Source organism: Antedon bifida, chromosome 3 (genome assembly GCF_963402885.1).
Source record: "Antedon bifida chromosome 3, ecAntBifi1.1, whole genome shotgun sequence".
NCBI lineage: Eukaryota > Metazoa > Echinodermata > Crinoidea > Comatulida > Antedonidae > Antedon > Antedon bifida.
In genome coordinates, this window is record NC_136228.1 from 5,712,712 (window position 1) to 5,739,390 (window position 26,679).

Below are 26,679 nucleotides of genomic sequence, written 5' to 3' on the forward strand. Positions count from 1 at the left end.
CCTATTGGCTATTATTTATTAGGTGGGTGGAGTTATACAAATCATGAATATTCATGAGACTAAAACTTCTGTATCGAAACTTACCGTTTTGTTAATGTTACAGTATTTAAAAACATTACCGTACAACTTCATTTGAATTATACAGTACAATTCCAAAAACAGATACAACATTTGTTCATTATTTTATATAATATATTTTGTTCTTTAAATAATAGATGACGCAAGTAGTAACGAAAGTATAGAAAGTATTTTTATTACAATCGGATGGAAGGCATGATAATCTAAAGTTCCTGTAGAACGCTAGAAACGAAGGATCGGTTTCCTTAATTACTAACAAGGACCCGGAACTAAGACGACCTTTTTCAAACTTGGAATTTGTTTATCTTCATCCAAGGACCGATTCCTTATCCTTCCCATTCGCAAAGAAGCGCTGCACAGCTATACTCATACTCTTGTAGCTTGCAAAGGTAAGTTATCATCATGTTATCAATATTACTCCTTTACTCCCTATACGCCAAATTATTTGCTTTAATTTCCTTGGGAGAGATATTGTCAACGATTTTGGTAGTATTACGATTTTTTTTATTTGCTATTTTAAATTATACTAATGCTGGTTACGGTCCTGCTAATATTTTATATGAAGGAAGTTGTAATGATTGAACTTGGTTGATTTAACAAACATAAAAAATCAACAATTTCATTGTTATCAATTCAAGTCATTTCATCATCAACAATAAAAAGTCGTACATTTTATAGTCCTCGTCAAGTTATGAACATCTTAAGATCGGTCTACACTGTCTAACTTTATGTGACAAAAACATTTGATGTGCCCATATATGAACACGATGATGGCATATCTACCATATCACTGCCATATTTAGGCACATGACACTTTTGTTGTCAAACTAGTTTGATAGTGTAAACAAAGCTTTAGTTTCAACAGTTCATCAATTTTTTTCCATTTCACACTATCGTTATTATTAACATCTTGGTTATCAATAACAACCAACAAAATAATAAATCGATATTATTTGTAACAATTTTTTCATTACCAACACGTAATACACCAGATCTTGATAATAATTTTTTAAATTTCAGATAAAAATGAAGAGAATACTATTATTGTTCACTTTATGTTATGTTTTAAGAACATCTACTGCTGTTAAAAGTATGTTCTATTTTTATTGTCTTTTAAATATCTGCATTAGAATATGCCCCAGTGTGTATGATTATTCGACCTGAGACCTCAAATATTTTAAAAACGTAGACGTTCGTAACGAGAAGTCACAGTTTTTTAAAAAGTATTTACGATATGTATAAATCACCAATAACTTGATGCAAACCGTGATAATTATTTTGTACGATTTGTAGGTTGTGTAGGCACCCGCGCGCGTTGATATTTTGTACGATTTGTAGGCGCTCACGCGCGCGTCGATTTTTTGTACGATTTGTAGACGCCCACGCGCGCGTAAATATTTTTATTTACATTGAATATCATAAATATACCACGAGACTAGTAGTGTTATCATTTTCATGTAGCATGTCCCATGCCCGAGGATCTGGAGAATGGATCTTTTACTTTTAGTAAAAGAGGAAACAAAATCGGAGGTTTTGTGACGTTTAGCTGTAACCCAGGATATAATCTAGTGGGACAGGCTAAAATCAAGTGTCTTAAGTCAACCACTGACTGGGCTGCAGAATTTCCATCATGTCAACCTGGAGGTTTGTAAACAGAATTACCGTTTTAATTTTAAATTTTACAAAAATATAAAGAAGGGTCTATGGGCCTACGTTAAGCAAAATTTAGTACCTGAGACTCAAGCAGGAGACAGGATGTAATCATACCTTTATGCAATATTTTAGCCATAGGCATATTCTCTTTTCTTCTTCTTTACAGTCAGATGTCCTGACGTTGTCTCTAAAATTACCAACGGTGAGGTAATAATTGAAGAAGGAGAGATGATAGTCGGAACACAAGTGAAATTTGATTGCAAACGTGGATTTTACATACCCAGTGAATTAAAACGATCAATTGTATGTCAGGATGATGGAACATGGGATGGTGAAGTACCTATGTGTAACCGTAAGTATGCCAGAGTAATGACGTCAGCATAATTGTTGAAAAAAGGAATCATATCACGAATGACGAACGTCTTGCAACTTAGCGCGCACTTAATAACAAGATTTATCCAATCAGAGTAATATCATTGGCCAAAGTGTGCATAGACTTATTTATTTTTCTATAGCCTTAGTGTATCTATATATAGTTTTGGGTCGTCCTCTTTGATACTTCAAATAATAATCTAGCCTTATTCATATTTACCTATATTCTTACAGAATATTCATAATTTTAATTTTATTTTAAAGAAAGTTACGTTAGCACCTGGTTTCTTTGCTAAAATGTATATTTAAACCATGTAGAGTCAATGTGTGAACTACCCACTGTAAACATACCAAATGGCTTCGTGATTGATGCAAAGAACGGCACGTATTTTTCCAACGACCCGTTGTACTATGGGTGCAATGAAGGCTACAAGATTCGAGGAGCCTGGCAGGTCTGTAAGCCTTCAAAGGGAACAACTGGTGGATGGGAAGGAGACGTTCCCAGATGTGAATGTAAGACAATTTTTTTTATTTTAAATATTTTGTTTGGTACCAGTAGGACCATGTAAGCCTACATAATTCGTATCTCTAACTTAACCTTACATGATACAGCCACACCTGGTGTTGTATACAATGAGACACTGTATTATTGAATTTGCATAATGACTGGATAAATTGAACGCGGCACTCTAAAAGCGGTATCTATAATATAATAGCATAAGCCAAAATGTATTCCTCTATCTCCTCTTAAACCGAAAGTCCGATATTAATTATGCATTAGTCTATATTAGAATAGAACGGAAAATGTGTACGGAAAGTGTGTTTTTTAGGCCAATTTCTTTTCTGCCGAAAGCCGTTTTCGGATATTCTCGGCCATTTCGTACGTCACAATTAGATCACTGGAGTCATTAGCGATATTGAGACAGCAGCACATGTGATCAGCGCAGCTGCAGTTATAGTATAGCGGCAATTTCAAACATTCATTTTACAGTGAGCACTATTATTATTCTCGATGACTCTGCTTGCTTTTAGAATTAAATCAAAATAGACACTGAAATATAAAGACGAATACAGTATTATGCTGCTCTATAGGCCTATACAGATTTGTGTATAGTGTAGGCCTATATTACTGTATCTTTTTGATTCCCGAATAATTTATTAAGATCTTAATTTTAATTAATAAGATGGTGCCCGTCAATTGGACGGGTAACTGTTAGTATAATTATACTTGACCGGTACTGTATGTATCACAGGGATATTCCGGAATACAGCATCACATGTGTTTCATTGTATCATAGATCTAACCATAACCTAACCTTACGATACAGGCAGGCACCACATGTGATACAAATGAGATATTACCAATATTTCGTTGACTGGGCAAATATTGTAGTATGTGGAGAGTAATTTATAAGCTTTTTGTAGAAACTTTGACATTATATTTATTTCAGTTGTGACTTGTAGTTGGTTACCAGAAATCGAAAATGGTAGGAAGAGCGCCAACCTGATTAATGTCGGCAATGTGGTAAAATTCTACTGTTCATCTGGATACAGAATCCATGGATCGTCTCAGAGAACATGTTTGAAAAATGGTAGATGGGATGGCACAGACCCAGTGTGCGTGCGTATAAGTAAGTTTATATTCGACTCATTGCCTAGAATTCTCCAGAAGACAGCTGTACGTAGAATTAACAACCAAAACACCAAAACAATTCTCAATAATAATTTATTTCCTTTTGAAAACATTTATACTTAGTGTACTGCAAAACTAGTGTTTATATTGTAATTTGGGTGAATGCTGTTGTCCACTATATAAGGGAAAGATCATTAATAGCTTTCATGAGATCTGATTGGTTTTTGTGCATTATTTTGTTCTTACCAATAGCAGATACAAGTCAAACAATTCAATTCAATTCAATTCAAAATTCTTTAATCATTCCACACGGGGCAATTCAAATAAAAAGGTCTGGATTAAAATGATTTTACAAAATATACAAAATATCACAATACACAGTACAATTATAACAAGAGTCAAAGTTAGAGAATTTAAGAGTCGGATGGCCACTGGCAAAAACGAATTTCTTTTCCGGTTTGTACTACATGCCGGGCATCGGAAAGCGACGACCATGAGGCATGAGCTCGAAATCACTGAACCAGGCATGGTTAACATTTTTTAGAATAAGCTCTACCTTTTTCTAGAGTTCAATCCACCTGCGCAATCATAGTGGAAACAGTAAGAGCATCGGCGGCTTATTTGACTTGTGGTGAGTCCACAAGGGTTGACAAATGTAGGTTTAACAAGAGCGATTCGTCAAACATGGAATTAGCCATAACAACGTCAAATCAATTTTCGAACTGAAGTTTCAAGTTTCTTTTATCACTGTCGCAGCCGAAGTTGAATTACATTACATCTCATTCATTCATCTTTTATTTTTGAATACCATGGTGACATAATATATCCATAGCAAAAGAGAAAAAAATGTATAAAACGATAAAAGCAAACGGTAAAAATTTTAATCTAAGAATCAAACGGAAAAAAAACCAGAAATGAATAAAAATACAAATACGAAGGTAAAAGATTTTAAAACTGTACTGAACTGTAGTCTGGATACTGGATGGGGTTATTGAAATAAAACTGCTTATACTGTATTACAATTACATAAATCATCACTTGTTTGTACCGGTCCTTTTATAATCAAAACACTCATTTCTTCTCCTTTTTTAGGTAATCCCACAGATTGTATGCCGCTTCCAACACCAATCAACGGGGCTAAATCCGGAACCCGGTACAACTTGAATGACTATGTTGAATTTAGTTGTAATGCTGGCTACACTAGGATCGGCGAGCCCCTTAGAAAGTGTTTAGATAGTGGTTGGTCGGGGGAAACAGTTACTTGCGAAGGTAAAAAAAATAGGGCTATGTAGAGCTAAATGACAAAATATTATAAATAAATATCTTATACTTAAAGGCTCTATTAATATATAAGACAAACTGACAATGCTGTCAAGTAATAGGCCTATGAGTATGATTATAATAAGCAGAAAGCTAAATCAAAAAGTAAAAAAGCCAGAAAGAAAGTAGTGTCCAAAGCAGGAAACTTTTCTGCTTATTTTAGTTGTATCTCCAATGAGATCCAGCCACTGATACCCAAAGCATTGTCATCGCTTATTTTATTTGTATCTCCATTGAGATCCAGTCACTGATACCCACAGCATTGTCAGCGCTTATTTTATTTGTATCTCCATTGAGATCCAGTCACTGATACCCACAGCATTGTCAGCGCTTATTTTATTTGTATCTCCATTGAGATCCAGCCACTGATACCCACAGCATTGTCATTTTGCAGTGCTTATTTTTTTTGTATCTCCAATGAGATCCAGCCACTGATATCCACAGCATTGTCATTTTGCAGTGCTTATTCTATTTGTATCTCAGTTGAAATCCAGCCACTGACACCCACAGCATTGTCATTTTGCAGTGCTTATTTTATTTGTATCTCCATTGAGATCCAGCCACTGATACCCACAACATTGTCATTTTTTCAGTGCTTATTTTATTTGTATCTCCAATGAGATCCAGTCACTGATACCCACAGCATTGTCAGCGCTTATTTTATTTGTATCTCCATTGAGATCCAGACACTGATACCCACAACATTGTCATTTTTTCAGTGCTTATTTTATTTGTATCTCCAATGAGATCCAGTCACTGATACCCACAGCATTGTCAGCGCTTATTTTATTTGTATCTCCATTGAGATCCAGACACTGATACCCACAACATTGTCATTTTTTCAGTGCTTATTTTATTTGTATCTCCAATGAGATCCAGTCACTGATACCCACAGCATTGTCAGCGCTTATTTTATTTGTATCTCCATTGAGATCCAGCCACTGATACCCACAGCATTGTCATTTTGCAGTGCTTATTTTTTTTGTATCTCCAATGAGATCCAGCCACTGATACCCACAGCATTGTCATTTTGCAGTGCTTATTTTTTTTGTATCTCCATTGAGATCCAGCCACTGATACCTACAACATTGTTATTTTGCAGTGCTTATTTTATTTGTATCTCCATTGAGATCCAGCCACTGATACCCACAACATTGTCATTTTTTCAGTGGTTATTTTATTTGTATCTCCAATGAGATCCAGTCACTGATACCCACAGCATTGTCAGCGCTTATTTTATTTGTATCTCCATTGAGATCCAGCCACTGATACCCACAACATTGTCATTTTTTCAGTGCTTATTTTATTTGTATCTCCAATGAGATCCAGTCACTGGTACCCACAGCATTGTCAGCGCTTATTTTTTTTGTATCCCCAATGAGATCCAGCCACTGATACCTACAACATTGTCATTTTGCAGTGCTTATTTTATTTGTATCTCCATTGAGATCCAGCCACTGATACCCACAACATTGTCATTTTTTCAGTGCTTATTTTATTTGTATCTCCAATGAGATCCAGTCACTGATACCCACAGCATTGTCAGCACTTATTTTATTTGTATCTCCATTGAGATCCAGCCACTGATACCCACAACATTGTCATTTTTTCAGTGCTTATTTTATTTGTATCTCCAATGAGATCCAGTCACTGGTACCCACAGCATTGTCAGCCCTTATTTTATTTGTATCTCCATTGAGATCCAGCCACTGATACCCGCATTGTCAGCGCTTATTTTATTTGTATCTCCATTGAGATCCAGCCACTGATACCCACAACATTGTCATTTTTTCAGTGCTTTTTTTTTGTATCCCCAATGAGATCCAGCCACTGATACCCACATCATTGTCATTTTGCAGTGCTTATTTTATTTGTATCTCCGTTGAGGTCCAGTCACTGACACCCACAGCATTTTCAGTAATGTGCCCTTACAGATATATTTATTCTGTAAAAGAATGTATTGTTTCCATCCACCAGTAGTTGTTCTTTTTACTTTATTGTCGGTAAATAATTGATTTGTTGGCCTAAATGGCTATCATCCGAAGAAGTTCCTATTCAACCTATATTTTTTGTCATAAATAAGTTATGTGCACTTTTTTGTTTTATATGATCAACTCATATTGTTTGTATTTATAGCCCCTGATCAATATAGTGACCTTGAAAAGGTCAAAGCAGCTTTTATTCAAAACTTTGATACACTCAAAACGGTAACACATACCAATGAAATGGTGGAAGCTGAAAGGGAAAGGATAAAGGAGGAGGCATGCAATGGTACATCGGAAGAAGAGTGTCAGAGAGGTCGTTTAATTGACCTCAACTACCGAGGAAGATTAGAAGTGTATTTTGTATTTGATGCATCGCAGAGTGTTGGACAAGAAAACTTTGACACTTCAAAACGATTTGTAAAGAGTGTGATTACAAAAGTGAGCTAATAATTCATCTTTGTGGCCATCATTCGTCACAGATTCAGTCACAAATTATTATTATAATGTCACCATTTATTAAATTGGAAAGTGCCATACATTTATAAACGAGACACAACTGCTGCTGACCGGGGTTCAATTAGACTGATCCCTGGTTAGCGACGATGGAGTATCCCCTTACTTCGGTTTGGGGTGTTTTTTTCTTGCCATCGTGTTGGTTTTTGTACAGCGCTTAGAGGTTTCACAACACTAGACTCTATATAAATTCAGGATATTATTATTATTGCTAGTTTAAAATGCAAGGACTGAAAAACAGCACTTTAATTTGTTATTTCAGTCAGTAAAAATGAATGATGACTGAAAATAAAAGCATTAACGTAGGCCTATGTGCCGCCAAATGTGTGCGCAGTGTCGCGAATTGTGCACAATGTTGCCAATTGTACACCGTGTCACCAATTCAGTGTGCAACAAATCATCCTTTCTCCTGCCATTTTTAAAAACACACTCTTTCATTCAACGTTAACAATTAATACATTGTATGTCATTAACAGCTTGGTGTAGGAAGTCAGGAGAAAGGACCTGTTTATGGCATTGTCGTGTACTCAAATGATGCTACAGTTTATTTGGAACCATCAAAATATCAAAATGTTAGCACCATCCACAAAGTTCTTGACGAAGATGTGATATATGAAGGTATGAGGCCCGATTAGACCATTAATCATTTTAACACTATTCTGTAAATTCTGAAAATATACTTAAATGACTCTAAACTAATTAGGTGATCATTTAGAATGCTAAATGATCACCTATTGTTATTGTATGAAATCTTTATTTTTTTTCTTTTTATTGTTTCTGTACACTATTTTGTGTAACAATTATCTCAAAAAGTTTAATGTCAATGATTACCAAAATTTCAGAATATCTTTCAAATAATATAACTTAATCCTAATAAGCTTTCCAGCATGATCACTCATCCGTGACGACATTTATACGCCATTTTGCGAAATCACATTATCAATCATATCTCCATAATTCATTATCACATATTAATGAAATTCACTACACGTAAACTTCAGGTCAAGGGTAAAAATATTAGCAAATAAAAACGCACGCGCACGTAGGTTCATGCGCGTGATATCGCGCGTTAAAAATTTAAAACGCTCAAAATTAAGTTTTGATCAATTTAGAGCATGAATTAGGCCATTTGCGTGTTTCAAAAAATTACTGCGCAAAAATGCGTTTTTGCGCGCGCGATACTTAAAAAGCGTAAAAAATATGAATTTTTTTTACAAATCTCATTCTACTCTAAGGAGTCAGTTCCGACTTAAAATAACGCTATACGAGCACGTTAAAAATGACAAAATGCGCATATTAATTTTACAAAAGTTCTGAAAATGGTGAAAAATAGGTCTTTTTTAAAATGAAAATAATTCTTCAGAATGCAAGATGACCCCCGATTTTTTTAACTTATTCTGGAAGCCATTGAGTTGTAGATATGAATTCATGTACACACTTTACGTACAAAATGTTTTGACGTCATCAAATGAATTTAAAAATTAGGATTTGTTATCTTTTTGTGTAGATTATCACATTCAACAGAGCGCATCTTGGTTATGTGTGCTCGAATTTCGCACAACTTTCAGTATGTGCTTGCTTAATTAATTATCTTTATCATGAGTTGACACTATCTTCATTTTAATGACGTCATCACGCGTAAAAACTTGAATAACGTAGGCCGTGTAATTTCACCTTCGCAGTAAATTTGAATATCTTACAGCTCTTCAGAATTGAAGGTTACCTTGATGATTATAATTTATTATGAAAGCTGATGAAATGTAGATATTAATTCATATAAAAATTAAGCCTATCGGATGTTGTGACGTTAACATATGGCCAGTTGAATTGAAAAAGTAGTTTTTTCAAATTTTTCGTCAAAGTTATACACAATTCAAAGAGCGCGCACAGCACTTCTACGTGCCAAATTTTTTTCAAAATCTTATATTTTTTTGCTCAATTAATTATCTTTCGAAATTGTCATCTTAAAGTTTAGTTTGATAACGTCATCATGCCAAAAAATTAGAACATGTGTGTCCCGTAATTTCACCTATGCTACACTGTATATAGTGTACATATTGTATATGGCATATAGGCACAACTCAGCACTATAAGCATATAATAGGATGGCATACATCAACATTTTCCGATCGTATGTTAACGTACGTGCATGTTTAAAAAAATTAATTTCAGTAAAATGATAAAAATGATCACCTATAATTCGTCAAAGTGACGAATTAAATTCTAGTTAGTGTTTATTTTACTATTTTATGATCAAAATACATGTACTGTACTTTCTATTTTTGTGTTCTTTAGGAAAAGGAACAAATACAAACGCAGCATTGAATGAACTTTTGGAAAATGTAATACCAACGGCTAAAGCGAACCTTCCAAAGACTGATTTGAACCCACAACGAGCAGTGTTTTTATTAACAGATGGTAAGACTCCTAGACTGTCTTCTGCTGTGGGAGTTGAATTTCTTCTTTCTTTCTTCTTCCTCAACTCCATATTAAAGCATGTATTATATCAGCAAGTATCGTGAGGGTAGAATAAAAGCTCGTTAAATTACAAACCGGAGACAATTGAATATGGCAAAACTTGTGTTGGCAAACAATAAAACTAAATAATATATTAATATTTATATTTTTATGTAATTTAACAATGAATAGTAAAATCATACTGGGTATATTTCTTGAAAGAAAACAAATATTTTCAAAATTGTATTATTTATTCAAAGGTGAATCAAATACGGGTGGAAAGCCTTATAAATTAGCAGACGAGCTAAGAGTAAAACATGATGCCAAAATCCATTGTATTGGAATTAGCGAGAACGTAAATAAAGATGAACTTATTGAAATTGCGAATACTCCAAACAACGAGTATTATTTTCATCTTGGAACTTACGCAGATTTAGAGGAATTGGCCCATGCGATTGTCAACGAGGAATACGGTACGTCATTTGCATTCATGTACATAAAGTCCTAAATAAAATATTGATCATTTGTGGCCGTAATAAAGTAATTCTGCACATGCTCAGAAGCATATGAGCATTCAGAATGACTTTTCAATTCGACAGCTGGGAAAAAAGTATGAAATGAAAAGAATAGAACATCAGAGTAATAAGAATGTTGGCGAATTAAATTAATGTTCATGCTTAGAATAATCATGATAATTCAGTTGTATTTAAACTGTTGGAACGTGTGTAATAACTCAAAATACATTTTTAGATTATAGTTCATGTGGTATTGGCGGTAGCAACGTCAAATCACTTGGCAGAATTTTTGGCGGGAATGATGCTAACGAGGGCGCCTGGCCATGGCAGGTTGCATTCTACGAAGAGACTGGTATTGTAAGTCCAATCAAATAATCTATACTAAGAAAACTTATTGGAATGATGTAGGGCGTCTAAAGCTCTGTCTACACTTTCAAACCAAATATGGTAGTGATATGGCATCATCATGTTCGGGCACATCACATCATACATTTTGACAGTGTGGACAGAGCTTAACTCGCTATGACCTTTTGTTTCATTCATTTATTATTTGATACACTAAATAACTGTAGGGGCCTACAACCTTCTCAATCTCGGTCAACACAATTCATGTTTCTGGTCCAACTAATGGTCACTATTTGGAGCAGCGAGGCTAGTTGACCATAACCTACGTCTTCATTTTTCGATAATTTAAAGATGTATTGTCCCCTGAAAAAATAATTCTTAAACAAATTTTTGTTGAATATTCCATTTTAATGTAACATAATAGTTATCCACTTTGACAAAAAATTGGATCGCAAAAAAATGTATTTACCTGAAAAAATGTAATTTAAAGCAAAAATGGTCAAATTGGCTGCCAGCCAATGGATTTTTGGTTGAATTTTACCATTTATTTTGTCATTTTATAAGTGAAAACATGATTTTTTAGTTACGTTAAGTTTTGTTAAGTGCTTAACTAAAACTACAAAATAACATATTATTCAAAGTTTGATTTAAATAATCTTCATTTTTCATGTTTTTGGGGGACAATACATCTTTAAGAAATTGACAGTTTTTATCCTTTATTTCTTAGAATAACCAAGACTTTTTCTGTGGCGGTACATTGATTTCAGATGAATGGATTTTGACAGCAGCTCATTGCTTTGACAGGAATCCTGCGGCAGACGTACGTCCAGGAAAAGACTGGCAGACAACAACAGCTTATTTAGGTAACACGTGATACACAATAATGTCACAATATCGTCATAGTACCAATTTAGAACTATTTTAAATTTAGGTAACTGATCACCAATTATCTACCAATGCATATGTTGCTGAATGTGAAAGGCTTCGCAGTATTCGTCACCAGCAGGGTAGTTTATAAACCTAATTGCTGTTTATAATTACTGTCTAAAAATATTTTAAACAAATAAATGAACCCAACAGAACTCATCCGTAGCAGAGAAGTATTTAAAATACATTTTTTCAGGTTGGGTAGATACTTTGTTTAATCCAATTTTTGGTCAAAGCATGGAGAAATAAGTTAACTAACTTATTTCTCCACGGTCAAAGTGAATAACTATGGAACATTAAAATGGCATAGTCAACAACAACAAATGGAAAAAAATAATTGTTCAGAGGACAATATATCTTTAACAACTTAATCATACCGCAACAACATATGTTAGTTATACACTAGTTTTCTCAATTCTGTAAATGTCAATGTCAATGCACTTAACTTAAAGATGTATTGTCCCCCAAAAACATGAAAAATGAAGATTAATTAAATCAGACTTTGAATATGTTATTTTGCAGTTTTAATCAATTTAATTACTTCCATAGAAAAAAAAAATTAAAAAAATAATGTTTTCACTTGTAAAATGACAAAATAAATGGTTAAATTCAACCAAAAATCCATTGGCTGGCAGCCAATTTGACCATTTGTTGTTTTAAATTTCATTTTTTCAGGTAAATACATTTTTTTTCGATCCAATTTTTGGTCAAAGTGGATAACTAGTATGTTACATTAAAATGGAATATTCCAAAAAAAATTGTTTAAGTATTATTTTTTCAGGGGGACAATACATCTTTAATCTTCAAGAAAATTCCTGAAAATTGAATTAATAAGAGTCAAATATTTGTTCACAAAATTAAATTATGTGAGTGGTTAATGAATTTGTTTAAAGTACTTTAAATTAAAAAATAAAATCTGAAACATTAGTAGTTCCTGTTTGTGGTTAAGTTAGAGATATATTGTCTCCAAAAAACCTGAAAAATAAAGATTAATAAAATCAATTGCAGTTTTAATTAAATGAAGTTATTCGCTTTTGTAGAAAATAAAAATTAAAAAAATAATTATTTCACAAGAGAAATGGGTAATTTTAACCAAAAACCATTGTCTAACAAACAATTTAAGAATGTTTTGCTTTGAATTACATTTTTTAAAGGTAAATTTGTTTCTATCCAGTTTTTGGTCAAAGTGAATAACTATTACGTGACATTAAATGGCATATTCAACAAAAAAATTTGACAAAACTAATTTTTTAGGGGGACAATATATCTTTAAGGAACCAAGCTTGAGGTTTTTCCTAATATTTATGCTTGCGAAATCAATTTGTTTACGAAGTAGACGAAGCAGCTCGCACGTTGCAAAATAACATTGAAGTTAAGGGGTTACGTGTTTCCTTAATATTTTAATTATTACTTAATGACTGCTGTTACTTTAATTAATAGTTGATCGTTACGTTAGTGACATGGTTGGTAACAAATACCATAAATGTGAAACTAAAATATTTACTTCCCTATCATAGATATTCAAAGATTTGATAAATACAGGTACCGTTATTTCCTAAAGGTTTGACCGACTTGGAAGATATCGGAATTTCACTATCTTATGGTATTGAAAGAATGATAAAACATGAGAATTACGACACTCATCAGTCTCCCGTATTTGACTACGACGTCGCTTTGCTTAAATTAAACGCTCCTGCCTACCTTTCACCAAGGATTCGCACTGCCTGTCTGCCTGACGTAACAGATACAAATCTAAATACAGGTGAGCAGTAGATTACTGTATGCCAAATTTAATTTAAATATTTGTGGAAAAATTCCATCCTGCATTTTACTGATTATTGCATGAATTACTCAAAACAGCAGTTAAGTCAACACATTTGTATACAAAAAATTGTGATTGTGAAATTTTTAAATTTTACCTGGAATCATGATATTACTATTCACTATTATTGTTCATTCATTTATTCGTTCATTCATTTAATCGTTTATTCCTTAGAGTATAAACTGGAGGGAGGAAAAGTAACAGTGACAGGGTGGGGAAGAACTGAGGAAGAGTACATAAATGCCAACCTACAGGAGTTGATTATAGGCACGCAATCATACGATGACTGTAATCAAGGTGGTCGGGGCCAATTTAGCAGCCGTATGTTTTGTGCAGGAGGAGAAGTGGGAAAAGATGCCTGCCAAGGGGACTCAGGTGGTCCTGTTGTCCGAGGAATAGACTCCAATGGTGTAGTAAGGTATGAGGTGGTGGGTGTGGTCAGCTGGGGTAGAGATTGTGGAGTTGCAGGCCAGTATGGCTATTACACACATGTGCCCAAGTTACGCAGTTGGATTAAGGAGAAAACTGGGCTGTAAGTTTATATACTTATTGAATATGTACTTGCACTAGCAATGGCCAAAATATCTATAAATGCTTTATAATACATTCTAAATAATGTTTCATATGTAAGCTTTGTTCCCTCTTGGATGCAATGCCAGCCCAATACAATGGACCATCGTCAATTGTCATACGTCAATTCGCTTGCATTGCGTTTGGTTTAATGCAAACCAAGCTCAAGTAATTTGATTATCGAAACTGCGGTACTTCCTTGCGTTGCATCCAAGTGGGAACGAAACTTTCATATCAATGTTATTTATGTATTCGGTACAGTATACTATTGATGATAATGAATTTATAGTCCATGGGGCAGGCAACAAATGCTAAATAGGCTTCTTCTTTTGAAATACATCAAATCTTCATTTATTTAGTTTTGAAATGATTTTGTACATGATATTAAAACTCGGCTATCATTTAAGCAAGGTCGTCCATTTAACAAACACATCTAATAACCACCATTGAATTTGTCTTCCTTTAAACAATTAATTATAAAATAGTATTTTGCAGTAAACTTATAATTCAATATTTACAACTGAGATTTAAATAATTTATTTCTTTTTGCCACGATATATAAAATGGATTTTTACAATGGATAATATATTTTCCTGAAAACTTCAAATAATTCAAATATAGTCAAAGTATTATACATTGCAAAAGTTGTTCTATATTTCGATAAAAAATCTACAAACTTTATAAATTTCCAAGATTATGCCTTAAATATTTAAATACTATATTTGATTTTACTTAAAAAGGTGGGTTGATTTCTTGGTCAATATATTTCGAGGTAAACATGATCCTAATATAAAAGCAACAACTAAAAATAATCACAAACATTCAATAAGGTACACAATGAAATAATTGCACAAGAGAATGTGATTTTAAATGGATACATTGTACGGCACAAAACTACACTTACTAGGCCTAGGCTAGCTAAGTTGCATATGATATTATAAAACCATTAATTTGACATAAGAATAACAGATAACACAATGTAATAATTTATGAATAAAATAAAGTGGTTAAAGAAGAGTTTCAAATATCTTTAATGTTCTCGTTACGCTTTTTATAAGTAATTCCATCACATGGCAATGGGGATGAGATTGTCGGGAACAGCCATACAAGATACCATCGTGCTCCAAAAACTTCAAGAAAGTTATGCTTCCATCCAAGATCGTATTCTTTAATTCCGTGTCGCCACTCATATGTAACCTGCCCTCTATAAATTAACATTACATGAAAAATCAACAACGTAAAGAACATCAAACAAGATAAAATGCAAGTGCCACACTGAAATGATATGAAGAAAGATATAGATTCTGTTACACCAAACATCCAGCCAAGAATTGGAGCAATCATTGCTAGGCCTGTCTTTAAGCTAAACCCTCCAAGCAGGTTCCAGGCGTAGTCCATATTCATAAAGTTAGCATACAACGAACCAACAGCTAAGTAGAACACGGTCATCATATAATAGCGGTGATTACGTATTCCAACGCATTTCCCTAAGAATACGCAATGATGCTCCCTTTTCATGACGCATTTTCCGCACATAAAACAGTGTACAGCTCGCGGCGGGGAGTTTTGCATACAGGTGTAACAATATTGCCATCCAGGGTGCAGCACTGCAGGTAGAATTTCAGTTCCAGTCGAAGTATCTACAACTATTGCAAGAATCAAATTTCCAAGCGTATTAAACAGGAGGTAAAATCCTAAACACACATGTAGATACATTGCAACAGTTGGAGTTGGGTAGAGCTCGGGAAGAATGATAAATAATTCGAAATAAATCTCAACGAAAAGCTCTGTTATCACAAATACAACAGCTAGCTGATCAGTTTTTCGGCGAGGAACAATACTTTGCCACTTTCTTTTATCCATTTTGATAAATTCGATAATTAAAGCGAAGTTTGCTAAGAGAAAAATGAGTAAGTACCACTTTTGTTTCCTCGTTTAAACTTTGACCTTTATCATTTTGTGACTTGTTTGTTCGATATTTAATACCGCAGCTAAATGATTTGAGATAACATAGGTGGCAGCAGATTGAATTTGTTTTTGTTCTAAAAATTATAAATTGAAGTTAACCTGTTTTCCTCAGATAATACGAATTAAATTAATATTTAACAACAATTTTAAAAACATTAAAATACTACCACATCAATTATTTTTTTCGGGCTACTATTTTTTATTATACAATCAAGACATAGTATTATTTATTATACAATCTAAATAAAATGTCAACTAAACTAAAAGTGCACACTTATTATTCTACAGTAGGCCTACTATATATAGAAATGTACAAAATCTAATCTGTAGTTGTTCGACTTTTCGCTCGGAGTACGGGGGTATCTTTCTTAAAACATGGTTCCCACTCTAGAGACGCAACGCAGACGTGACACAACGCATGGGATTGACCAATCACAAGCAACGGTTTGATAGTACGGGAACCAAAGAATTAGACGGCAGATACTAATTCGAAATCGTATATTTAGTTCGTACCCTACATTAAAATCCACTCGTCGTAACGTAACTAAAATCTTCAGCAACCGGCCATTCATCTTTCTTTTTGTTGGACTCTTTATGTGGCTGCTCTTCATGATCGTCGTAGCTACTTTCTGAGTGTTTTTCTTCATCAAAGTCGTCATTTAAAGCGCTGATGCATTCACTTGTTCCTATCCCCGAAGAAGAGTGTGGTAAACTCAAATCGTTTAGGCGCGTGTCCATGAGATCGCTTAGTCGTCGTCTCGGTAATTCATCAAATATTTCAATGTCGGTTTGCTGCGGACTTGGCCCGTCCTATGAAAACAATGTAATAGGTTTTTTTATTATAATTTGTAAATACGACTACTAAATTATCACTTATTCTCCGTATTTTGTTTTTTTAAGAAGACATTGCGCAACGCAACGACCAAGCGAAACGCAAAATAACAAGCGATGGATTATCTTGGACGCAACTCAAGGATGACGTAAGCCCACCATTGACCAATCACGCGACACGTCATCCAAAGTCATTTTTGCGTTGCTTCCGCGAGTGAACAAAGCGTAGAGAGTCTGATTTTTAACTAAAGGTGTGGAGTAGGAACAGCAGTGAGTTAAGCTCCAGGCTTAGTTAGCACCCGAACTACCAGGGTAGCTCGGGTGACCTCTATCCACCAAATTAGCGATAACTGTGCCCTTTAAACAAATTTACCCGCGTAAGTAACTAAGCCTGTTTTAACAAGCCCTATAGGTCAGAAGTGAACACGGTGGACCTATAAGGATTCGAAAGCATTGAATTTATAAGTAAGGTGGAATGCCATCCTGAGATGAGTAGTAGTAATTAGTACAGTCTTGTTTATTTTAAATTTTACTTTCTATGGACCAGAGATTCCGAAATAAAAGATAAGATTGAATTGAAATAACGCGTAATATACCGTAACGTACAATTTGATGATAACGTACAATATAGTGTTTCTACTTACCAAATGCATAAATCGCCATTCGATTTTAGGATTGGCATTAATTTGAGACCGTTTATAAAATATGACCACAATGCAAATAAATAAGAAAGACAGAGCAATCATACACAGTACCACTATTAAAACGGTCGCCGTGTGAATTCCCTTGTGCGCAGACTCATCGTCTTCTTGGTGTGCATTGGAACCTAGAGTAATGACAATTTTATATTTATATGGTAAATGGAGGGAGTGAAGTATATAGGGTATAAAAATCAATATGTATAAATAATGCATTTGAGAACATTTACACACGTAGGCTAGGTCAGTTAGGCTAACTCTAGTGTGTGCAATGTGTATGTTATATAATATAGTGTGTTTCTTTGGTAAGACGCTATTATTACTATTATTTATTCAGGCAAAAGATACATTTTACAAAATATAATACAAATCAACAAATTAAACAAACACAACGCAAATAAAAATATAAAATCATAGTCACTAGCTGCCAGGAAAGCACAAAAGCAGCCTAAGCCACTGTCACCAATTAGGTGTGTACCTCCATTAACAATTTCTTACTTTCATCGCCATTGTCAGTATTTGTAGCACTACATACATAGCTTTTGACAAATGCTTCCAATCCAATATACTCGGTCCCATCGAGTGCTACGTTTACCGCTGCGATTCCAACTTTCACCAAGTACTGTCCTGTGGTGGTAGGCCTACATCTGGCTTCTAGATCGAACCACGTTGCGCTGGCAGGCAATCTTGAACTCCAACTTAATCCCGGGAACTTGTAACGTACGTAGTACTTGCTGATTGGTCCATTACGCGTGGTTGGAGGTAACCAGGTTACGTGAATAGATGTGATATTTGTGTAGGAGGTTGTTTTCATTCGGAGAGTTTTTGATGGCCCAGGCTCTAGTAAAAGTAGTAAACTAATTTTAAAAAACTAATCTTTTTACTTCATTTTGAAACGTTTTCATGATAAATGAAATCAAAGAAAAAAATGTTTGGTGATTGGTTGTCAGATGTAGTTGATTTTTTATTTGATTTTTAAAAAACATTTTACCTGTCATATCTGTAGTTGTTAATATTTTTGTTGACCATTCACTCCAGCCCGCTGATTGGTTCTCGTAACTGTCGAATTTTGAACTCACTTGAATTTCATATTCAGTGAAAGGTTCCACATCGCTCAGTTTAAAGTTCTTTTTCTTTAGACCACGTATCTGGAAATGTAAACAACAATGCGCGCATGTACAAATAACCACATATGTTTTAATAGTCTTGGTTCTAGACAAAGTTTTGACTTAATATTAGTAAAAAGATAAATATTTTGGCACATATGGCGTTTCATACGTATACTACTTGAGCTTGTAAACTTAATTTTCAGACAACATAGAAAAAGTACAGACTTAGGACAAGTGTAATGGTTTGGTCCTCAATATGGATTATGCCCTTAACTTAATTTATCCCTTCCCCTAAAAGAAAGTACAATCATTACCTGTCTCCATTCCCCTGCTGTTGGTTCTTTATACTGCAGTCTGTAGAGCAACATGTGTTTATAAAGTATAACGCCTTTCGGCTTCTCCCATGACATTTCAATATAATCATGATATTTACTCTTCACCTGTAACCCTACAGGAGGCAGCGGAATTGCTACGAAAAAAAATAAAGATTTTAAAATCTTTATTTAAATATATAAATTGCATTTTAAGGGGCTCTCATCCGCATTAAATTATATAATTTCGTATTTCCCAGCCTTTGCGTTTATACACTAAAACTTGCTGGTTCTCACTAGGACGCAACGCCAGGACGTAAACGTAACGCCAGGACGTAAACGTAACGCAAGCGAGTTGACCAATGACAAGTGATAGTTTGTATAATCTATCGTTTGATTGGTGCTTACGTCCTTTCGTTGCGCCCTAGTGACATGAGAAGGAAGAGAAGAATTACATATTAATATAGAAAGTTCCATCCGAATTTCCAACTTGAACTTATTAAACATAAGGTGATATATTTAATGTCTACCTCAATATATAACAATTCACCTCTATACCTCCGTACATTACCTTGCTCTTTGGGGTAATATTCTATTGAGTCGGAGGTTGAACCATACCGGTTGGTAGCGTTCAAGGTGATGGTTTGCCTACCAATGTTACCATAGTCTTTGTTGCGGAATTTCACCAACAGCCTCGATCCGTTATCAATTATAACATTGCTTTCCGGAATTTTGTTAGGTAAGTGAAGTCTTCACAAGCCATTGGAAATAAAGAAAATACAAATTTCAATGATCAAATTAAGAAGTATTTATAAAGAGAACAATATCATTATCATCATTATATTATCATCATCATCGTCACCGCCTTCGTCATCACTTTCGTGTCGTCATCACTTTCGTGTCGTCATCACTTTCGTGTCGTCATCATCACTTTCGTGTCGTCATCATCATCACTTTCAGTGTCGTCATCATCATCATCTATGTCGTGTCGTCGTCACCATCATCTCTTTTGTGTGTCGTCATCATCATTTTTTTTCGTGTCGTCATCATCATTTCTTTCGTGTCATCATCATAATGCCACTTTCCGTTTTTGCTTTTAATCGTCATCATCTGTATATTCATTATCATATTCAACGTTCGTCATCAACAATAATTGTTATCATCAACTTTAGCTCTATCATTTCAGATCATTCATATGATTAATTTAAACATCTTTATACATACGAGATTGTTTGGATGACGTCATAATGTGTTTGATAGTTGATACCAACTTCCCAGGAACAGTCGTACTTCTGAATAGTTGTTGACGAACAGCCTAACTGACGGATTTCAGGCTCTGAAAATAATAAACATACCGAAAGCAGTGGCGTCACAACGAGGCATACAATTGACGCGCGCGTACAACTGATGATATTTCAGCTTGTACTGTATACATAATAGTACGCTGTTTGTATGCGCGCGCGTGTGCGTGCACTATAAGCGTCACGTTTCTGATACGTCTATATGATTTTAATTCACCTCAGACCATGATAAAATAAAATTATACCAACATTTTAATGTACATTATGTGTTTCTGGTGAGAAAATTTGTCAGCTTCCTGGATTTCTATATAAGCCTAATGCGTTGAAGACAAATGTGCACATTCATGAGAATGATTTTAGTATAGGTGCTATTTTTTAGATCTAAGAAATTGGCCTACTTACTGTTTGAGAGGACATTTGTCAGAAATGAAAACATGAAGCAAACGCACACGTCAGCTCTGAACATTGTAAATTATGAAAACAAAAAGCTTAGTAATATTATCAGTAATATGGTGGTATGCCCATGGTAGTAGTCTGCGATGAAAGACAGCAATGGACATCGCCAAACGCAAGTGAATAATCGATGCAAATGCTCCTGGCTGTTCGCATTTTGATATATATTAACTAAAACCACCATATCCGAGACATAATCAAGTATGAAGGGAAATAATAGCTATGCTCATTCAACCAACGTGCGTATCGATCGCTCCTTATTTAGTATTTGTTGACACGGTTCAGTGGGCACGCTTGATATTGATTACCCCCGTCTTATAATTGACGTTTGTTAATTTATAAGGAATAAAGCAAAATGTGTGCATGTTTTGTAAAATTATAGAACATTATAATACACATTGATGGCAGTGTTTATATGATTTAATTAACTTTGTATTTTATTAATATATTTTTTAGATATTTGTTATTATTTAAAAGAAGATAATTATAAGACAATTGACCTATGTGTTTATAATGATTTAATTAACGTTATATTTTATTAATATATTTTGTAAATATTTCTAATTTATATAAAGAACATAAAAATAAGACACTATATTCCATATCATGTTTTTTTTTTCAGTTTATTGGGGTTTTCTCCCTTAACAACTATTCATAAATTTAAATACTACAACACATAACTAAGGTACTACTTTAAAAAGATATATAGCTTTTATACTCCACCACGAGTGCCTACATAGAAGATAGATAACATCACACAAATACCAGACTGGTATTACGAATTGTATTCCCACAAAATGCGTAAGCCTAACACAATAATTTAAAAAAACTACGCTATTAAAATACCAATATTAAACGTTCAAAATAATGTTCATGTTATGAGGAACATATGCCGTGCCGTTTTTAGGCTGTTGATCACTATTTCGTTGATCGGACTCCTGCGGCGGCACAAGATGTCCAATAGCGTTATGCGGCAAATAGCTATCAGTTTCTACTTCGTTATTATTGCCCTTACCCTTAGTGTTATATCCTATTTTGAAGCGTAATGGGGTGTACACTTCTTCATTAAGTTTTGTGACGTTTTTAGGTAAGCATATCGGATCAGGCCCAAGCACGTACCCCTCGTTTGGGAGGGGTGGAAGTGGTTTGGCATTTTGTTCTATGCCCTCTTCTTGAGCCGGCGGAGGTGAGTGTTGGGTATCATTGATTGAGTTTGGTCCGGCTATTTTCGAGTACGTGACTGCTAGCTTTGAATGATAAGCAACCCCAATTCGGGTGTACGTGTCATCGTCATCGGTACTGTTGCTTGCATTTTCTGAAAAACTGAGTTTGTCTAAACTTGTGTTATATACTTTGAGTTCATCAAACTCTTCTTCCTCCGGTGCAGTCGGCGGACACTAGAGTAAATATTTGATATAAATTAGTACACATCATAGTTATTACGCTTGTGATTATTAGTCAAAGCATTTGCGTTGCGCGTACATCATTGTGTTGCGCGTACATATTGTGTTGCGCGTAAATCATTGTGTTGGGTGTACATCGCTGTTTTGCGCGTACACCATTGTGTTGCGCGTCTATAATGTAATTCAAGCTTTAGGATGAAAGTTTGTAATTGGATGATAAAATAGAGCTCACCTCTTCGAATTTGTATCGCCTATTTATATTTGGTGAACCACTTAAGTCCAGTTTACTGTTCCTTTTGATAAGACACCAGGCGAGGATCAACAATAAAACTACAAGGCTTATGACAATGATCACTGTCAGTGTTATGATGACAACATTATTATCATTGGCTATCGGAGTTGGTACTGTAATTAAAATGATAGGAGCATAATAATTGTTTTTTTACAGTAATTGCAGATTGGAAACGGTTTTTAGAAATAAATACCTCTGTAGGCTTATGGCCAAAAGTAAGATCTTTGTATGGCCAACAATAAGACCCCTGAGTTGTTTGATGGACGAAAATAAGACCTGTATGGCCTGTGGCCGAAAATAAGACCTATGTAGGCCTAGATGGCCGAAAATAGGACGTATGTAGGCATATGGCCGAAAAGACCATGGCCGAAAGTAAGATCTCTATATGGCCGAAAATAAAACACATTTGCGTGGCTAAAAATAAGACACCTGTATGGCCGAAAAAGTAAAATTTGTGACTATCATCATTATCGTTCATCATCAATTTGTTTATTTTTAGAGTTTTTTCGTTGAATAGGAAAGATCTGTACCGGTGTAAAAGGCCCACATTTTTTTCTTTCAAATACAGGTACCTCCATCATGCCTCTAATAACTTACGCATTGTGACGTAATCAATTCCACAGACAGGAAAGTCTCTTTGAGCCCACTCCCCTTTCAGAATGATATCTCCAACTTTATTGACAGCAGCCACGGTGGTCGTCAGAATACCACCATCCGTTCGGTTAGTACAATCTACAAACATGTCTATCGCAGTGCCAGTTGTAGTTTTCGTTGACCACTCCTGTCGGCGATACCGGTTGCGAACTTCGTAATAGTCTATTGGTCCATTGGTTTCAGATGGAGTCCTCCATTCTAGAGCTAGGGTGTTTGATTCAGGAATGAACATCGCCGACATATTGCTCACAATACCTGGTACTGGAATTGCAATAATTGATTGATTTTATAATCATAATGCCGTTATTCTAAATCATTGTCAGTGAATCAAATTCAGAGTTACACAGCTCAGAAGCTCATTATAGAAAGCTAAAAAATGTTATTTTAGCCTACTTCAGACAAAACAACAAGGTGTTACAACGAAATCAAATTGACTTACCGCCAGGGAGTGTTGCTACTTGGTAGACTGGAGACCACGACCCCCATTCTGTGCGCTCAATCCTACTTGCTAGTCGAATTTCATAATCAGTATATTCATCCAATGCTGTTAGCTTAGTTGAATTCTTATCGGTCTCCAATAGACTGTTAGGCTTTTGTGGACGGACGATAAAACAGTAGTAACATTATTCAAGGATCGCAAGGATATTTAGTACGCGCGCGTACATAAAACGTGCGTGTACATAAAACGTGCGCGTATACAAGGTGTGCGTACATAAAACGTGCAGTACAAAACCACACCAATATTATCAGAATTTAAACGCGCAAGTCAAATGTTTCTTTTCGCATGAGCAAATAACAAATTATTATTTAGGCCTACCTGATTGTGTTTTCGATATTCAAGTTGGTACATGAGATTATATGCTGTATAAACATCTTGTGGCTTTTCCCAACTGACATTAATACTTGTTGATTTGACTTGATCGCTTGGAAAATGGATGTTAGTAGGTGGGTTTGCTCTGGCTGTAAATGATTTTTACAATAAATAATCAACAGTTTCGGTAATTTTGTTTAGACATTTAATTTACGTGTATTTGTACCGTAGCCTATATAAAGCGTGTTCCCACTACGACGCAACGCGAAGACGTCGTAAGCACAACGCAAGTGAGTTGACCAATCAATAGAGACAGTTTAGATGATGATCCATTGCGTCGTGATTGGTCAAATTGCGTTGCTCTTACGTCCTTGCATTGCGTCCTATAGTAGTGGGAACCTAGCTTAGGGCTAAGCCTCATAATATGTATTCTTTTAAACGTTGTTCTTACCATCTTCCCGGGGAAAGAACTTGACGCTGTCTGTTTTTGACCGACCACTTTTCGTACCACGAACTTTAATTTCTTGGAAATGTACCGAACCATGGGTGTCTTTGTGAAACTTACATGTTAGTTTCTGACCGTTTTGAACCAATTTTTTCTTAGCAGGACAGACTTGAATTTCTTCTTGATATCTAAAAAAATATATGCATGTGAAACCTATGTTTTGGATATTTTGGGGCAATCAAATGAATAAGAAGAAAACTGACATTTGCTGGACACTGTCTTCGCAGTAAAGAAGACATCATTGCAGGAGAGATGTTCTGGTGTGGCAGCCAAAACATGGGCTAAGGCTTGCAAAACAAGGAAGACCAGCACTCACATACATTGATGTACTAGAGGCGGATACTGGTATACAGAGAGAGATTAACTGGCTGTCATAATGGCAGATAGGAAGTTATGGAAGAATCTAGTCATATAAGTTCGGGTATGTCCTGGACTAAGAAAGTAAGTAAATTTTCTTTGCGGCACTTACGAATCATCAAAGGTGACAGTGTAGTAAGTTATATTGTCATTAGGTCCAATTGTCCAGGAGCAACTGTATTCTTCTACATTAGTGCTCACACATTCCAGGTCTCTTATTTCAGGTGCTGCTGAAATGTAATAATTAGGACTATTACATAAATCATTTCTTTCATAGTAGACATAGGCCTATATTCTAAAACGGCGTTCTTTCTATTAATTATTTTAAGAATGGTTTCCAACTTACGAAAACTTGAGTTAGCAACACCAAATATTAGAAGAATGATCCATTTGTGAAGTTTCATTGCTGAAACGATGAAGATATTAAACACTCAGTAGGCCTTCTTGTAGAACCACTGGAAATTAACACCACAATTGTTTTCTACTCTGTCAAAATTAAATGTATTGAAAACCTATATGAGACTTGAATTAACAAAGCATATCATAATAATAATATACTGTTTAAAATAGAATATCCGCTCATGATACTATGAGGTTCTACAACCTTTTATGAATGCGATAATGAAACGAGTTCTTTTCAATATGCGTGTTTCGCACTGTTTACAGCTTGCAAAAACATACCCATCCCTAAATCTCTACAGAAATCAATAAAAATACAGTTGAATACACAAACAAGCCTGAAATTTAAACTATTTACCAAAAAAATGCGTGTTTCCTTGGCTTAATCTTTACGAAAATAGACTGCCTGCGTGTCCTCTTTTCAAACAAAATGTATATTGTCGTCTGGTCTTAACCAACAAGTGCACACACACCTTGACTTGCAGCCACTTGTTTAAAAGGCTACATGTTATTATTTCGAGTGAGTGTTCTCACAGTAACTGTAAAAACTAATCAATGCTGTGTTGTAGCGTCGGTTTAATGCTATTGTTCTTTCATGCAACAATAGCGAATTACATCTGGTTCGCTCTATCAGATCAATAATATTAATAGAGAGTTCGATTTCAGAGCGTTAGTGGTGGTATCTGGACATGATGCGCATCAACATCCATCAGGATCACCATAATGATGCGCATGCTCACAAACATCATCATTCTCACAAATATCAAGATGCGCATGCTCCGGTTTAATGTTGTTCTTTCATGCAACAATAGCGAATTACATCTGGTTCGCTCTATCAGATCAATAATATTAATAGAGAGTTCGATTTCAGAGCGTTAGTGGTGGTATCTGGACATGATGCGCATCAACATCCATCAGGATCACCATAATGATGCGCATGCTCACAAATATCATTCTCACAAATATCACGATGCGCATGCTCACAAATATCATTCTCACAAATATCACGATGCGCACGGCTCACAAACATCATCATTCTCACAAATATCAAGATGCGCATGCTCACAAACATCATCATTCTCACAAATATCAAGATGCGCATGCTCACAAACATCATTCTCACAAATATCACGATGCGCACGGCTCACAAACATCATCATTCTCACAAATATCAAGATGCGCATGCTCACAAACATCATCATTCTCACAAATATCAAGAAGATGCGCATGCTCACAAACATCATTCTCACAAATATGACGATGCGCATGCTCACAAACATCACGGTAACGTCATTGTGCTGCTGCATGTGTCAAGAAATAATATACAAACAATTGCTATTCAATATTTTTACATTTTATTAAAGATATCAAGACCATTAATTTATCATTGATTTCAT

At 35.0% G+C, this 26,679-nt stretch overlaps 4 protein-coding genes across 7 annotated transcripts; 1 reads left to right on the forward strand and 3 right to left on the reverse strand.

Annotated features, from left to right (window-relative positions):
• The first annotated feature begins 377 nt into the window (after positions 1 to 377).
• On the forward strand, positions 378 to 15,207 carry LOC144838678 (complement factor B-like). Its single transcript, XM_078694115.1, has 15 exons — positions 378 to 467; positions 1,099 to 1,168; positions 1,540 to 1,722; positions 1,898 to 2,083; positions 2,422 to 2,616; positions 3,555 to 3,734; positions 4,829 to 5,005; positions 7,193 to 7,479; positions 8,031 to 8,172; positions 9,850 to 9,972; positions 10,272 to 10,484; positions 10,762 to 10,883; positions 11,599 to 11,734; positions 13,360 to 13,560; positions 13,795 to 15,207. Exons 2-15 carry the CDS (start codon positions 1,105 to 1,107, stop codon positions 14,154 to 14,156), a joined length of 2,571 nt encoding a protein of 856 aa, XP_078550241.1. The 5' UTR covers positions 378 to 467; positions 1,099 to 1,104; the 3' UTR covers positions 14,157 to 15,207.
• Positions 14,502 to 16,156, reverse strand: LOC144838695 (putative palmitoyltransferase ZDHHC24). Its single transcript, XM_078694145.1, has one exon. It carries the CDS (start codon positions 16,051 to 16,053, stop codon positions 15,211 to 15,213), a length of 843 nt encoding a protein of 280 aa, XP_078550271.1. The 5' UTR covers positions 16,054 to 16,156; the 3' UTR covers positions 14,502 to 15,210.
• A 121-nt stretch (positions 16,157 to 16,277) lies between these two features.
• Positions 16,278 to 21,246, reverse strand: LOC144838688 (interleukin-12 receptor subunit beta-2-like). 2 transcript variants are annotated; one of them, XM_078694131.1, is made up of 8 exons: positions 20,811 to 21,246; positions 20,332 to 20,443; positions 19,679 to 19,857; positions 19,111 to 19,265; positions 18,679 to 18,835; positions 18,186 to 18,527; positions 17,745 to 17,815; positions 16,278 to 16,968 (listed from the first exon to the last, which is right to left on the reverse strand). In XM_078694131.1, exons 1-8 carry the CDS (start codon positions 20,872 to 20,874, stop codon positions 16,678 to 16,680), a joined length of 1,371 nt encoding a protein of 456 aa, XP_078550257.1. In that variant the 5' UTR covers positions 20,875 to 21,246; the 3' UTR covers positions 16,278 to 16,677. The 2 variants fall into 2 exon arrangements, with proteins under 2 accessions (XP_078550257.1, XP_078550256.1); XM_078694130.1 differs by having other exon boundaries at positions 16,283 to 16,968; positions 17,634 to 17,815.
• A 249-nt stretch (positions 21,247 to 21,495) lies between these two features.
• LOC144837496 (prolactin receptor-like) lies at positions 21,496 to 25,893 on the reverse strand. 3 transcript variants are annotated; one of them, XM_078692640.1, is made up of 9 exons: positions 25,641 to 25,893; positions 25,230 to 25,369; positions 24,996 to 25,113; positions 24,473 to 24,654; positions 24,028 to 24,170; positions 23,650 to 23,800; positions 23,154 to 23,471; positions 22,497 to 22,669; positions 21,496 to 22,258 (listed from the first exon to the last, which is right to left on the reverse strand). In XM_078692640.1, exons 2-9 carry the CDS (start codon positions 25,285 to 25,287, stop codon positions 21,713 to 21,715), a joined length of 1,689 nt encoding a protein of 562 aa, XP_078548766.1. In that variant the 5' UTR covers positions 25,288 to 25,369; positions 25,641 to 25,893; the 3' UTR covers positions 21,496 to 21,712. The 3 variants fall into 3 exon arrangements, with proteins under 3 accessions (XP_078548766.1, XP_078548765.1, XP_078548767.1); XM_078692639.1 differs by having other exon boundaries at positions 25,230 to 25,364; positions 25,634 to 25,893; XM_078692641.1 differs by having other exon boundaries at positions 24,996 to 25,110; positions 25,230 to 25,364; positions 25,634 to 25,892.
• Positions 25,894 to 26,679: the final 786 nt, after the last annotated feature.